Genomic DNA, 15,324 nt, shown 5'->3' with positions numbered 1-15,324 from the left:
CATGCTCCCTCATCTCCCGGCACAGGGGCCGGGTAGCAAGGGGGGTGCTGGCTCGGTTCGCGTTATCGGGTGTTTGCGGGGGATCCCAAACCCCCTTTGCACGGCGGGGCGTACCGGGCTTGGGTGAATCCCCTTCGGCATCGCATGGTGCCTTCGCTGGGAGCTGTCTCGGAAGAGCAGCTTCCTTCTGTGCAGGATGGCTCTCGCGTACGGCTCACCTGGGAAAACCCCTTCGGGAGGAGGGCGATCAAGCTTTCCCGCTGCAGGAATCGATTCCCGGGGAACGGCATCACCCAGCCCTGCTGCGACCCAGAAATCGGGCCGCTCCTCTTGCACGTGGCCGCGGGCACAGAGCTGCCTCTCGGCTGAGCTGAGGAAAGCCGCGGAAGGCAAAGGCAAGATTTGAGCTGGAAAGGGGACAAGAAAAGCAGCAAAGGGCTTAAAGGGCTCCGGGAGGGGAGACGTCCGCTCTCCTGGCTCCCGTGGGGTTTCAGTCCCTTCTTTAGCCCCTCAGTTTGTGGGGGAGAAGCTTTAGCGCCCGTTTGCTCTGTGCCTGGAAGAGGAGCCGAGGCCAGGAGCGATGGAGGGGGAGCAGCTCTTTAGCATTACTGCTAAAAAAATCAAAAGGCAGCTGTTTCTTAATTTTTTCCCTTTATCCTAACTCATTGTCTCACGCCTTGCAGGCTGTCCCGCTAGTGGGGAGCGTTTGCCATGGACAACGGTCACGTAAGCAGATACCGCTTAAGCGGTGAGTACTTCTGAGCGAGCCCTGGGAAGGGTTTTGGGGGCAGAGCTGGCCGGGGCTTGCGCACCGAGCTGCTCCCGGGAGGGACTGCTGGTCCCCGCGGCTTTCTGCAGGAGGAACCCTTTGCTGCACGTGCTCGTGGCGTTCAGTTTCCTAATCCGAGGGTGAAACCCTTAAAAAGCCCAAGCTGTCCAGCGTTGGTGCTCAGCCCTAGAGAACGGGCAGGTATGAGTTGGGAAGCGGGTTTCCAGCTCAGCTGGGATTTGTACCGGCTGTTACTCCGAAGGAGGAGCCAGTAAAGGGTTATTTTGCCCTGATTTTGCCTCCCTGCCACAGCAGGAGCGTGTGAGCTCCCTGGAGCTGGAGGGCACCGAAAACCTCCGTGCGCCGGAGTGCCCTCGAACGCTGCGGCGCGTCCCCCAGCATCCGTAGCCGGGGATGCCGGCGATAAACTACAGCCCCTTGCGGACCGTAAGGGGTTTGGGTTGGGGTGGAGGAAGCAGGACCTGCCGCCGAGCCCGAGGCTTTCGCCCTCCAGATCCCTCTGGGCAGCTCGTGGCCCTCGGGGGGGTCGAGGTCGGGCGCTTCGGATGCGAATAGTTGGCTCCTTTTGCTGCATCCCTTTGCTGGCTCCTGCCGGGAGAGGTTACGCGGGTTGTCCCTGCGCTCGGATGTGATGTGGGAGTAAGCCTGGCTTGGGCTTTTTCGGGCTCTGAAGCCGCTGCTGAGGGAGGGAGCGCCGCGGCGTGACGCGGGAGGACTCCCCGGCAGCGCTCGGTAACGGCAAATCTTCCCCCTCCCCAGCCCCGTTTTTTGTGTTGCACCGAGTGATCGGTGCCGGTTCGGTCGCGGGTGCGATGGAGGCTGGTGCAATGCAGCAACAACTGCTCGGCTGCCGTCGCAGGGCTGCTGTGTCCTCCCCGCTCCGCAGCCGCAAGCCCGGGCTCTCTCCTCCCCGGAGCGCAGCAGCGGCGGTTGCGGGGCTTCCCCCTGTTTCCAAAAGCTTTTTGTTTGGGGCTTTTTTTTTTTTTTTTTCCTGTTGCTGGGTTTCCTTGGCATCCCCAGCCCACGGGGAAGCCAGGCAGCGGCGGGGGTTTCCGCGCGGTGGAAAGGGCGATGCAGACGTGCACGGAGCACGTCTGTGAGCAGGACGGACCCGTAGCTGGTGAAAGGACCCCGGCGCCCCGGGGCGACGCAGGAATTCACTGATTCTCCTCGTTTGCTGGGGGACGAGGCTGAAACACACGTGCGCTTCGCCTCCCAGGAAAGCGAAGCGAGGACCGGGGTTTTTTTCCTTGGCTCGCAAAGCCGCTGCCTGACGGCACTCGCAGCCCCACCGAGTGGGACGGCCCGGTCTGTCCCCTCGCGTCGGCCGGTCCCACCCTCCCGGCTTAGCGCTGAGTTTCTGGCGTTGCCTCTTGTCCCCTCGCAGTCGCCGCGAGCCCGCCTCGGTGGGAGATCGGCATCTACGCCGCCGGCGCCTTGGTGCTGCTGGGCGTAGCCGCCGCCAACCTCTGGAAGCTCTGGCGCTCCGGCAGCTACCCGGCGCCTTCCCCCTTCCCCAACTACGACCACCGGTACCTGGAGCAAAAGTACGGGGCGGCGTATTCGGACGTCAGACACAAGGTAAAAGTTTGGCGCGCCTCCCCGTTCCCTTCGCAACGCGCGGGAGGGGCAAAAGCATCACCCGTGTCCTCTCGCTGGGGGGGAAAAGCCGTCGGCGGCAACGCGGCGCCGCTGGAGAGCCGGGGGCCGGCGCGGAGAGCCGGGCGGTGGCCCGGGAACCGCGGGGTCGGCCGCCCCGGCAGCTCGAGGCCAAGCAGGGGCCGTAAGGCGGCCAAAAAGGCAGCGGCGAATCCCGGGGGTCCCCGGCGCGGTACGGCGGGACGGGGTCGCATCGCCCGGCTCTTCCGTTCCCTGTCTGCAGCGAGGGGTGGCCCCCGGCTCGCAGAGGCTGCCGGATAAGACCTCGCCCATCCGCAAGACCAGCCCGCGGGCGGACGACGCCTTCGAGAGCATGAACGAGCTGGGGAGCCTGGAGCTGATGAGCAAAGACCTGGGCTTGGGCCCCTACGGCCCCTTGAAGAAATCCATCTCGGCCGACTCGCTCAGCTCCATCTCCTCCATCGGGAACAGCTTTGGGCAGGACTTCACGGTGGGGCAGGTGGAGGTCTCCATGGAGTACGACGGGAAGGCGGCCGCCTTGCACGTGACGCTGCTGCAGGGCAAGGACCTGCTGGAGAAGGAGGACGCTCGCTTCGAGTCCTGCTTCATGCGCATCAGCCTGCTGCCGGCCGAGCAGATCGTCGGCATCTCCCGGGTGAGCTGCTGGCCCCTCTTTGCCGGAAAACCCCGCGTGTGCGTGGCATCGCTCGCCACGCGCCCGCGGCGGCATCCCTTCGGGTGGCGGCATCCCTTCGGGTGGCGGCATCCCTTCGGGTGGCGGCATCCCTTCGGGTGGCGGCATCCCTTGGCCAAGCTCCGCAAGGCTGCGATGGCTCCTTGGGATCAGGGAGCTCCGGACACGCTGGGGCTGGGTGCGGTTGGCATAGGATTTTTGGAGCTCTGCTCGGGGAGGGGGGTTCGGGGTTCTGTGGCGTGGGGGGGTCCCGGATGGGTTTGCGCATTGGAGACGCAGCAGAGGCAGAAGTTTCTCCCTCTTGGCCGGGACGTGCGGTGACTTTGTCATCTCCTGCTCCGCTTTCCCTGCACCGGGGGCCGGGGACGCTGCGGGAGGTGGAGGGAAGGGGTCTGGGGGGGACCTGGGGAGAGGCGGCGTTTTGGGCGCGCGCTGCCAGCCCCGTGCCACGTCCCCACACGCTCGATTCGCCCTAACGAAGCCCGAGCGCGGCGCCGCGCAGCCGCCGCCACGCCTTCCCTCCCGGCGGCCGAAGCTGCGGGCGGCTGCACCGGCAGGGCCAGCGCCAGGGCTGGTTTTGGGGTGAAACCTCCCTTTTTAAGTGCCCCAAAAGCTGCTCTCGGAAAGCAGGAGCCTCAGTTCTCTTTCAGCAGCGGCTTTTCGCAAAGCTCGGGGTCGGCCAGTTTGATTTAATTGGGATATTCCAGAAAGGAGCGGAAGGCTTCATCCCGCTAAAGAAACCTCTCCACCGGGGTGGAGGTACCGTTCCAGCGAGCACAAAACCGCTGCCCCTCGAACCCTTCCACGGCACCCTTCTGAGACTGCTTTTCCGTCCAGAGATCAGGCTCCTTATTTACGCTCTGGAGATATTTATTATTTAGCGTCATTATTTATAACTCTTTTACCCTCTTTCGTCCCGATGCAAGTCATAAAGACACATGCGGTTCTTTTCCTTTAATGCTTCGCAGTACTCAGGGGTTTGGGTTTTTTTAAAAGCAGCAGCGAACCGCTCTGTGGTACCTTTCATCCGGAGGTCCCAAAATGTAACGTCGGGCGCAGGCGGCCGGCCACCGGCCGTAAAGCGGATCCAGGTAGCTGCGAGTCTGCTTTTCCCGCAGAGGTACTTCAGTCCCCGGGGGACTCGGATCGGTGGGGTCCGACGGGAGAGCGTGGGAGTGCCGTGCTAGGAAGGGGGTGAGGGAAGGTACCGCCTCGTCAGCTGCTTCGTGTCCTTCATCGCCGGGATGGGGCTCATCTAGGAGCAGACAGACAGACGTCAGACGGACCTTGGGACGAGATGAACCGTCTTCCCTCCGCTGCTGGGGAGTCCGGGCAGCTCCTGGGGCGGTGAAGGCCGATGGGTTCGGGGCTGAGCCCCCCACCCGCTTTTCCACCGCAGCACCCGGCTCCGCGTGGGCGGCGGGGAGCCGGCGGCTCCGCTTTGCTCCGCGCCATCCCAGGCTGCGGCTTTCCATCCCGTGGGAGCACTGGGCCTCCTTTTAGGACAAGACCCTGATTTGTGGGTGGTGCCTCGGGCGCCGAAAGAAATGGGCCTGGAGGAGGGGAAAACCAGCCTGTGAAGCCGTGATCTCAGAGCAGTTCCCCGGCTAGCCCTCCGGGAGCGGGCAGCGCCGGCCGCCGGCGGCACGGGGCCCCGAGGAGCGGCTGCTGCCTTTGCTCCCAGCGAATGACGCGACGCGGAGACGACGTCTGGCCATGAGCGTCGTGCCCGTTCGGCACGGCTGGGGCTTGCGAAGCCCGCCGGCCCCGGCGCCGAGAGGGGCTGGGCGTTACAGCCCCTCGGCCGCGTGCCGTAGCCCGGGGGGGCTGAGCTGGCCGCGCTGCCGGGGCGCAGGGCTGCCCGGCTCCCGCACCTGAGAGCGCGAGACCGGCCTTAAATTTGTCACGAAAAGGATTAGTGGGCGACGGGGCAGGTCACGGCCCCCGTTTTCCATCCCAGTCGCTGAGCGGCTGCTGCGGTCAAGTGGGGAATAACTTTTATCACCCAGCTCCTGGGGGCTGGGGGGGCCCTCCCGCGCCGCCCCAGAGCTCCTCGCGGTTCCCACGGGAGAAGCGGTGTAGATCTCAGATGCGTCCCCAAAACCTGGCGGGCGCCCGGGCAATCCCTCCCCTTCCCCGCGGCAGATTCAGCGGAGCGCCTGCGCCGTGGCCTTCGACGAGCGCTTCTCCATCCCGCTGGACCCGGCGGCGCTGGAGGAGAACAGCCTGCGCTTCTCCGTCTTCGGCATCGACGAGGACGAGAGGAACGTCAGCACCGGCGTGGCCGAGCTCAAGCTCTCTGACCTGGACCTGGCCGCGCGTCCCTTCAACGCCTGGCTCTACCTGCAGGACACGAACAAGGTGCGGGCCATCTCCCGCCCAGGTTTTTTGGGGGGTTTGTCCTCCTTGCCGGGCTGGGGTTGCCGGGCGACGGCACGTTGTGTCCCGCAGGCAGCAGACACGGTGGGGGAGATCCTGCTCTCCCTGAGCTACCTGCCCACGGCCGAGCGCCTGACGGTGGTGGTGGTCAAAGCCAAGAACCTCGTGTGGACCAACGGCAAAGCGACCGCAGGTGAGCAGGGGCTGCCTGGTGGGCGCAGGGGTCCCCTGGTCTCTGCGGGCTGGAGGTGGGCTTCCATCCTGGTTTGTCCCACGAGGCTGCGCAGGTGTTTATTGGAGCGGCTCCCGTTGAGGACAGACCCTACCGGGAAGGCCCACCAGAGACGGTTTCCTCCATCTCGCTGGCATAGCGTGACTGACCCTGGGGTTTTTCTCTCCCCCCACCCCGAGCAGACCCCTTCGTCAAGGTGTACCTGCTGCAGGACGGGAGGAAGATCAGCAAGAAGAAGACGGCAGTGAAGAGGGATGACACCAACCCCGTGTTCAACGAGGCCATGATCTTCTCGGTGCCAGCCATCGTGCTCCAGGTCCGTCCCGGTTTGGGGGAACGTCCCGGCCTGGGGGGGCACATCCCGTCGCTCCTCGAGGTCCCCAAACCCCTGCGCTAGTGAGGAACTCCCTGGGGCGTGAGGGGGCCTGGGGGGAGCGTAGGAGCTGTGGGGTGCGGGCCACGTATGCGCATATGTGGTTTGGGGGATGCGTGTGTGGGGCGGGGGCGAGGGGGACGTGTGTGTATGGGCTGGGGGATATAGGGGACTCACGTGTATAGGGTACGGTGGCGTATGCGGATGGGGCCGTCGGGGGGTACGTTGCGTCCGGTTGGGGAGGGTATGGGGGTACATATGGGGGGCCGTCAGCGCTAGCAAGGCAGCGGCCGCTCGGCACCAGGCCCTCGTGACGGCCTCATCCTCCCCCGCAGGATCTGTCCCTGCGGGTGACGGTGGCCGAGTGCGGCGAGGACGGCCGCGCCGACAACACGGGCCACGTCCTCATCGGCCCGGCGGCCAGCGGGATGGGCATCACGCACTGGAACCAGATGCTGGCCACGCTGAGGAAGCCCGTCTCCATGTGGCACCCGCTCCGGCGAAACTAGGCTGCGGGCCGGGGGAGCCCGTCACGCCGCCGGCGTCCCGCGCCCCGGCACCGGCTCTGCCCCGGGGACAGCGGGCAGAGGGGGGCTCTGCCCGGCCGGCGGCTCGGCCGGGGGCCGCCGCGACACGGCGTTTGCGGCCGGGCAGGGGCCGAGCGAGACTTCGCGGCGCGGAAAAGGCGGAGCTGCCGGCGCGCCTTGGCCGGAGCGCCTCGCTGCCGACGCGCTGGGAGGCCGGAGCGGCGCCCGGGCTGCGCCTCTCCCCGGCCGCGCCGCCCCGCGTGCGCTGGGGGCTGCGACGGGAGCCCTCCCTTCAGGCGGACCGAAACCAGCACCGACCTCCCCAAACCGCTGCCCAGCCGCCAGCCGGGCTCCCGAGCATCCCACGTGCTCCCCGGCGGCCCCCCGGGGCGGTGGTGCCCTCGGCCGTGGACCCCGGGGGCTCCCGGGGAGGGGGTGGATTTCTTTGGAAGGCGGTTTTTGGTCGGATGGGGGGGGAAAGGGAGAGGGGGTTGATAAAGTACTGGCACGGCATGGTTTCTCTCAGCGCGTGTGGTTTTTCTGTTGGGTTTCGGAGGGATTTTGGTGTGCGGCACCGGGGCTGAAACGTTTCCAGTGAGAACGGAAAAAGGGAGAAATAACAGTAGAAGAAGAAATTGTTATTATATATGGTTTTTCCTTCCATCTTTTTTCAAGCAGAGTAAATTTCTGCCCATCTCTGCTGCCGGCGGAGGGGTGGCGGGACTTGACGAGTGGTTTTTCAAGCTCTTAGGTCTGAGGTCAGATCGCGGCTGAGAGTCGTCTCCTAAAGATCCAACATGCTCAGGGTCAGCTTTTCCCATCCCAGCCCCTTTTCCCAACTAAACTAACCCCCAGGGCTGCTCATAATAGCACAGCAAATTCCTGCTCTTTCAACACAAATCTCACGACTGGGGTTTTTTGGGTTTTTTTACAGCTGCTGGTCCTGGAGTCACGCTTTGCCTTGCTCATCCCAAGGCTCACTCATTTTATTCGAAATCTGGGTGCCGGGGGAGCACTTTGACTCTGTGACCAAAGGCAGACACTAGAGAGCCCTAATTTCAGAATTTTTAAGCCCAACTCCTGTTTCGGGGGGAGGTGGAACCTCTTTGGATTCTGTCTGCTTGTAGGCTCCTGGCCCCAGGAAAGACCAGCTCCTGGGTAAGGTTTGGGCTTTTTCTGGGGGGAGCCGATGTCTCCCTATTTTCTGGCGGGTGACAGATGCAGGGCTCTGATGGAGCTCCCACGTGGCACGGGCTGCTGGGCAGAGGATGCCCTGGGGACGCATCCCTCGCGTGCACCGGAGCCTCGTGCACCGGAGCCTCGGCTTCTCTCTGCCTGCAGAATGCTGGCAGAAAGGCAGGCAGGGGCGGCTGGGGTGACTGGGGCTGTGTGCCAGAAAGCCGCTGCCATGGGGTCAGCGGGGTCGGGGATCTGGTTGCTTGAATGATTTGAGCAAGGGGGGAAAAAAGTCTGAATGAGCCATTTATCACTGATTAAAGATAACACTGTGGTGGTACCCCAGGCTGGCAGCAATTTTCCTTTGTGCTCATCTGTCTTTTCTGCTTGATCTTTGTTTTGGGACGAGGCTGCGATTTCTCTGTCGCATCTTCCCCCCTCGCAGGCACCGCTCTTTCCCCTGTATACGCCCAGCACCGCTCGCCGAGGCACAGATTTTCTGCTCCCAGGCTCCGTCTCCTCCCCACCCTGCCCGCGGGAGCCCTGATGTCCCATCTGCTGCCGCGCGAGCCGGTGCCATCCCTCCGCGGGCTGACGCACAGCCGGCCCTGGGGATGAAGGCACGAGCCAAGGCAATGCTCGGAGCCGAGGTAGGGGCAGGCAGGCTGGGTTTGTCCGGGACTGGGCTGCAAATAGAGGAGTTTTTGAAGGATGAGGTTTACTGAAGGATAAGGAAGGGGTTTTTTTGGAAGGTGTTGACACCCAGTACTAGCAGGCACTGAGATCTGGAGGAAAATTTGCTTATTAGCTGCCTCATCTGGCATTTGGGAAGACAGCCAGGCACAGTCCTGCAGCCCCCGCAAACTGCTGAGCCTTTGGTCAGGATGAGGTGAGCGCCTTCCACTGGCGCTGAAATCACCGGTGGGCAGGATCTGCGGTGTTCAGCTGCAAAACCATGGGCCATGTGTGGTTTAGGGCTTTTTTATTGTGCCATTCCACCAGCACCTTTTCCTTCATCCTGGGGCCTGCATGTGCCACCCTGGGGACAAAAAATGGCTTCTTGAGCTATTCCTTGCGGGGGGGGGGGGGTGTGTGGACCCTGTGCAATGCATCGGTACCTGCTCAGAGCCATCAAGGAGAGGGAGTAGGGCAGGGGGCTGGGGGGGATGGAGAGATGCTTTGGAGATGGATTCATTTTGGGGGGTACAGGAGCAGGGAACGGGTCCGGGAGGGACGGGTGATGCTGAACGCGAGGCTCCCTCCTGCCCAGGAGGGCTGCACCAGGCTCATGGGGCTGCACTCTGCCTTCGCTGCTGAGGGCTTTCCCCGTGGACTCAGCCTCCGAGGAGTTTCGCAGCAAGGGCGGGACACGGAAGAGACATGCGTCGCCTCGGCAGGTCGGGGAAGGGAATGGCGCACAGGGGACCTCACCAGCGCTGCCGCGAGGGATGGCAAGCGAGGGCAGCGGGCGGCAGCTCTCCCAGCGCAGCAGCCGCCTGTTTCGGAGCGGCTTGCCGTGGTGCCGGTGAGGTAAAGGACTCAAGGCCTCTGCCTCCCCAGGCAGCCCCGGAGCGGGGCTGAGCCCTGCACGGGCCACATCCTGCAGCGGGGCAGAGGCCGGTGGGGCTGAGCGCACAGCCGGCAGCCCCTGTGCGTGGTGGGGAGGGGACGCAGCCCAGCTCTGCCCGCTCCCAGAGGGCAGCCTGGGACTTAGGGTCTTGCTGGCTGCTGTGTGGACATGCCAGTCCACCCTAACTCCGAGCCGTGCTGGGAGGACTGCTGGACTGGGAAAACGGAGCTGGAGGCATCTCTTTTCTTAGTCATCTCTCCCTGGAGGAAAGGGTCACCCAGGGTTTTCAGTTCCTCCCACGTTCCTACTCACAGACATTTATCTTTCTACTGTAGCAAGGAGACACGTCACAGTAACAGCCGATTGCTTTAGGTGTTTTAATCTCTGTCTTTGCTGGCATTCTCCACCCCCGCTGTGTACATCCATTACTTTGTCAGTCAGGATAACCAGGACAAATAAAGCTGCTCCCCTTCCTCTGTCTCAGCTCTGTGCTTTAGGGAGGCCCCACGACCATTTATTCAGGCACACTGGCTCCAAGCTGTCTACCACCCAAAATGAGAGCTCCCACTTTCCTCTCGGGCTCAGCACAACCCCATAGCTTTAATAGCATCTTTGGTTTCTGTAGTCTGACCTGTGACTTCAAAGTTAAAAAAGAAGAATTCAGATCCTTCATTTCTCCGTGTCTTTCTTTTTGCTCTTTCTCTGGCTGGTCAGTTCGCTGAGCTTCTTGTCCAGGCACCGCTGGAGATGGGCTCTCTTGGCTGGGTCCAGGGACTTGTCTTTGGAGCCGCTCCCGGGATAGAGAACCCCTTCTCTGCTGATCCTCTGCCGCGCATGGGCCTTGGCCTTCTCCCCGCAGCCGTGAACCTGGCAGAGAGAGAAGAAACAGGGCAGCGACCGCATACGTTTTATTCCCAGAGCCTGGCATTCCTCTTCCACCCGTTTGCACCCTGCTAAAACCCATCTCCCATTTATTTATAGCTCCTCTAACAGGAAACAAAATATAAAGGTAATTTTTCTCCTGCAATCTACACAGCAGGTAAATGATCCTTTTGGAGAGCTTAAGGGTCTCCCTCCAAAACTTTAAACATCTGAGGGAGACTCACACTCATCATATGAACAGCTGGATCTTTTACAGTTCTTGCATGAGAGCTAGAAATAAAATTATGTTCTCTGCTAATACAGTATGACTTGAGGCGAAAAAGGAGTGAAACAGGAGAGGTGACTTGGGAAATAAGAAGAGACCTTTTTAGCCATATATCTGCTTCTTTAGTGCAGTTAGATCTGTCTTCTGTGTTGGATAACAAAAAGCTTCATAATGCTAATTCTGTGCAGGCAAGCCTTTTCCAAAACCCATCTGTGCTGAAGCCCAGGCCATGTTTAAGGTGCCTTAAGCCAAGTTCAACACCATCCCGAATCATCTCCACCAGGTCTGAAGCAGAGATCCTAAAAGTTTACCCCTTCTGCTTGGTCCATCCCAAAGTCATCTGACGTTCTCATGAGCAGAAGCTGATCTGAGTATCGCAGCCCGTTCTTTCCGTGCCATGACAAGCCTCCCTGTCCCTGTTGGCTCTGCTGGAGCGGGTTGCCAACAGCTGGGAATAGCCATGCGCAGCACCTGGCACAGGACTGGGATTTCTGAGCCTGCTGCCTGATCTAAGCCAGCCGTAGCTGCAAGACCCTCCAGGCCAACTTTAAGAGGGGCAGTGACTCCCACGTCGGCAGGTGCTGGAGCGCAGGCTGAGCATCGTTCAACGGGGTCCGCTGAGCTGTCCTGGATGGAGAGGGGTTCAGCAGCTGAGGGCTGCCAAAGGGAGAACACGAGCTCTTTCTGCGCAGGGACCCTCCATACACAGCGGCTCCAGCCCCCCTGAGATGGCTCCAGGTATGTGTTAGCCCCTCTTAGGGCCAGGCGTGGGTAGGAGGTCCCAAGGCTATTTCACAGTGAAGCCTAATAACATCTGGAAAAAGGGCTGAACTTTAAAAAGCAAGAAAAACTTGATACGGATTTTATTCTTCCAGGTGGAAGTTTCTCATTGGAGTCCTCATTACAATTCAGTGGGGAGAAGCAATTCTGCAGGAAACAAATTTATATCCTAACTGGATTGTGAATGACCATAAATACAACTATTTTTTGCCATGGAAACAGATAATACTTGACAAGGGGAAAATCTATGCTGAGGATTTATATAGGTCAGCTTGCTAAATGTTGTTAAGCTCTTGGCAGGCTCCATGTGATGAAGAGCTATGCCTGGGTGATGCAGGACAAGGGACAATGGGCGCAGGAGGCTGTGGCTGAATGGAAAATCGTCACCTCTCAGCCTGCATATCTGTCACAGCCACCACCCAGCCATGTCAGCTCTTCCCGCTCGGCTCAAACCCCGAGGCCAGCTTACCATGAAGCATCAGGCTGCCAACCCTGGAGGCTTAAACCTACCTGCCTGCCTCTGCACCCGAGCAGAAAGATGAAGCCTGACATGAGTTTAAGCTTAGTTTCCTTCCTTCCAGATCTGGGGAGGAAAGGGCTGTCAAGCAGCTATGGAAGAACAGCAAGGAAGAAGCTGTTGGCTCAGTGGCCGTCACACTACCACTCCCATGGAGGTGCAGGACGTTACTGGGCTGCTGAGATGCCTGCCTGAGAGTCCTCCACCACGAGAAAGCAGAGCAGAGGAGGCTGAGGGACTGCTATCACTCAGGTATGGATGGGAGCTAAAGCTGAGGCTGCACAGTGTGGAGCAACTCAGCTCCAAGCCAGTAAGGCACTTAAGAAATGCCTAATTGCTAACCAGGCACACAGCACTGCTCCATGCAGGCTCAAGCCTTGACTTGTCCCCAGGCTGCAGAGGGAATCTGCAAAGAGCTGGGAATTGAGGGACCAGGCTCCCTCAAGTCAATGTCTTCAGCTCAAGCCTCTTCCCTTCTCCTCTCTTGCCTTGCTTCATCGGCACGACCTGGGCATGTAAGAGGGCACAAAGAAGGGCGCAAAGCAAGAGAGGAAAAAAGAAAAAGCTCTCAGTGGGAGGTGTGCAGAGCCCACGTGTTAATGCCCGGCAGCCCCTTCTACTTTTGCGGCTCTAGCAAAACCTCTGACAGAGAGGGGTCTGTTTTAAACTTCTTGCAAGGAAATTCTGCCTGAGCAGCTTGACAGGGAGAGTTCCCACGTCAAACCCAAGCTGCTTGGCACACCCTACTCCTCTTCAGCCCCCTCAGTGCTCCAACCCCTGGGCAGGCTGCCCAGCCCCACGCATACCTCCGGGATGTGATGGCTGAGGCAGTAGCGGCTGTTGCAGTGGAGGCAAAGCTGTCCCAGGGTTGTAACACTGGCTTTGCAGCGGGGGAAGCCGCAGGTGTTGTCAGCTTTAACGGCAGCAGAAATCAGAGCGTCGATATCTTCCTCTGCCACGCTGTCTGCTGCGCTCTTAACTGCTGTCTTTCCTGGGGAGAGGATGGGGGAAGAGACACGGTAACCACCTGCTCAGAGGCGGAGGACAAACCCCAGCAACCCACCGCTGCAGCCCCGGCTACTGTGAAGCAAACCTTTGGCTCCGCTTTTGTCTTTCTTCCTGCTGCTGCCCTGAAGGCCAGAGTTGGGGTCCCAAGCCTTCCTCGTCACCTCCTCCCGTCTGGCTTTCTCCCTCTGAACTCTCTCCAGGTGCAGGGTTTTCAGGTCCACTTTCCCTGAGCCCTGGCTGCCGCCTCCTGGCTCGGCAGGGACAGGAGCGTCCCTGCTGGGACGCTGCGGCTGAGGAAGGGGGGCGGCTGCGGGTAGCGAAGGCTCGGCAGGCTCTCTCTTGCGCACGCTGATGTACCGGTCCCTCCCTTCCCCGGTGCTCACGTGCTGCAGCCCGTACTCCTCCGCCATTAGGTGAACCAGCATCCGATCGTGAGAATTGAGGGACGGGGGGAAATCCAGCTGCGTCTTGCTGCTCTCCAGGAAGGCCACCAGCATGGCCTTGAATCTGTCAGCACTGTCTCTCGTCCCCGGGCTCTCTCTCCCAGGTCCACTTACACTCGGGGAGAAATGCGCTTCTGGCTTCTGATGCTCTGGTTTGGTTGCTGCTGCTTTGAGTTTCCTCCCCAGAGGCAGCTGCAGTTTGGGGCCAGATGCTGTGGGGAGCTTTGCACCCTGCTGCCGCTCGCTGCGGCCCTCCTGAGTGTAGTTTTCGGGCACGAGGTTGTCGAGGTACTCGAAGGCTGTGCGTACCTCCCCGTGCTGGCTGAAATAATCCACCAGCCGCTTCAGAAAGGCTTGGTTGCTGACGGTGCGGGTGTCGCAGATGACAGCCACATGGCGCCGGGCGCGGGTCACCGCTACGTTTATCCGCCTGTCTTCCGCAAGAAAGCCCACCTCGCCTGTGAGAAAGAAACCAAGGGGTGTAGGACTGTCAGTGGGTGCAGCATTGGCTCCAGGTCTAGATTTGGCCTGAACGATTGAAGGGTTGCTTGGCCAAAGAGTGGGAGTCAGCATTACTGGGCTCTGGTCCCTGACTCACGCTGTCACCTTCATCTTTCTGCCTCTGTTTCACCACCTGCGAGCCAGAGCCAGGGCTCCCCACTCAGCTCCCAGCGTCTGGAGGAGGATGGATGGCTTCTAGGGAGGAGGAGTATTTTCCTGGGTGACCCACCCAAGATCAGGCTGGGACCTGGGAGCAACATGGAAGAGGCTCACCTTCCGACAGAAGAGGAACTGCAGGTAAAGAAATACACCCTGTCCTACACAACTCCCCCTCACCTGCCCCCAAGCTCTCGCTGGGTTTAAAGTAACAGCCATTTAGGCAACTCTGCAAGGTTTGCTTCTCAAAGAAAAGCAGTAAGAGCTAGCAAATGCCAAGATGACTCAGTGAGGATCAGCTAGTGAGAAGGGTAGCGTAGGCAGCTTTTGAGTTTCCAGCTCCTGGGGATAAAGAGGAGACCAGTTGGGAAGAGGATGCCTCCACCAGTGCGGTGACCAGCCTGGCTCTCTTTCTGCCCTGCCTTGCTGTGGCTGAGCAGTCTAGCTTGCACTGCCTTTGAGGAACGGAGTGTAGGCGATCCCCGATCCGCACTCTGCAGCTTAGAGAATGATTTCCAGTTTCTCTGATGGGGATTTGCCTGACTGCAGGGACCAGTCCAACTCCTCTCATCCAGCAAGAGGGATCCTGCTGGGCGGGGAGTGGCTGCAGAGGGCCAGGCACTGCTGGTAAAGGTCCCTGGCCCCCTCTGAGCTGAGAAATGCAGCTGCAAAAAGGGCATGGATTTCTCTCAAGGCTCTTGGAGGGCACTAACAACACCTTTCGTGCCCCATGCAGACCAGAGCTGTGCCCAGACACCACGAGAAGCTGCCTTGTGCCCCCAAGAATGAGAGCGATCCCTGCACCATGTCTGAGCTTCGGCTGCTAGCTGTGCACGGGAAGGGCCTGGGGACGCACGCCTTCACGGAGGATGCCAGCTCCCACTGAGCAAAGGCGAGGTGAGTCACTCATGAACAAGGACTATTCTTAGTCCTGTCCCCCACCCCCATTCTCCCCCCAAAACGCTGCTTTTCTTGCTCTAGGCTTTCTTAAAAAACAAAAGCCTCCTCCTTCCATGCATTCTTTCCCCTTTTTTTTTTTCCCTCCTTCTAGACATCAAGCACTCCCAGCACATACACAGCGTCTCCTCTTCAGCAGCGTTAGCAGCAAAGGTAATGCGGCAAGGGATGTGTCTCGCTGCGGGTTTGAAAAGGGCAGTGATCCACGCATGGGAGAGAGGTGGTTCACAGAGTGGTCCCACTCATGCCCTCCACTTGAGCTGGCTGCCACAAAACCCTTCAGCATGGGCTGATGACTCCACCAAAGGAGCCTCACGGCTCCCGGGCAGCAGCTTTTTTCCGGCTATTAACTTTTGCTGCAGCTGCTGACAGGAAAGAACTCAATTTTCCGCTCTAGATTTTGCTCCCAAAAGAAGCATTTTCTGTGCATGACTTGTAATGCTTGTTCCTGCTT

General features: G+C 60.4%; 2 protein-coding genes across 2 annotated transcripts in view; one reads left to right on the top strand and one right to left on the bottom strand.

The window, feature by feature from the left end:
* Positions 1–705: 705 nt before the first annotated feature.
* Positions 706–6,597, top strand: SYT12 (synaptotagmin 12; the record flags this gene model as incomplete). Its single annotated transcript, XM_082000938.1, has 7 exons — positions 706–748; positions 2,178–2,371; positions 2,673–3,065; positions 5,250–5,465; positions 5,556–5,676; positions 5,898–6,031; positions 6,424–6,597. The coding sequence occupies exons 1-7, from the start codon at positions 712–714 to the stop codon at positions 6,595–6,597; spliced, it is 1,269 nt and encodes a 422-aa protein (XP_081857064.1). The 5' UTR covers positions 706–711.
* A 3,433-nt stretch (positions 6,598–10,030) lies between these two features.
* IGHMBP2 (immunoglobulin mu DNA binding protein 2) overlaps positions 10,031–15,324 on the bottom strand; it is a gene marked incomplete at both ends in the record, with an annotated part of 42,485 nt that continues 37,191 nt past the window's right edge. Inside the window, 3 exons of the mRNA XM_082000466.1 lie at positions 10,031–10,228; positions 12,612–12,796; positions 12,899–13,714. Of these exons, the coding sequence (XP_081856592.1) occupies positions 10,031–10,228; positions 12,612–12,796; positions 12,899–13,714 (1,199 nt within the window). The remainder of the gene's footprint in view (positions 10,229–12,611; positions 12,797–12,898; positions 13,715–15,324) is intronic.

Source organism: Phaethon aethereus (genome assembly GCF_964289735.1).
Source record: "Phaethon aethereus genome assembly, chromosome: 5".
NCBI lineage: Eukaryota > Metazoa > Chordata > Aves > Phaethontiformes > Phaethontidae > Phaethon > Phaethon aethereus.
Note: the sequence above shows the minus strand (reverse complement) of the source record. Positions and strands in the feature narration are given on the sequence as shown.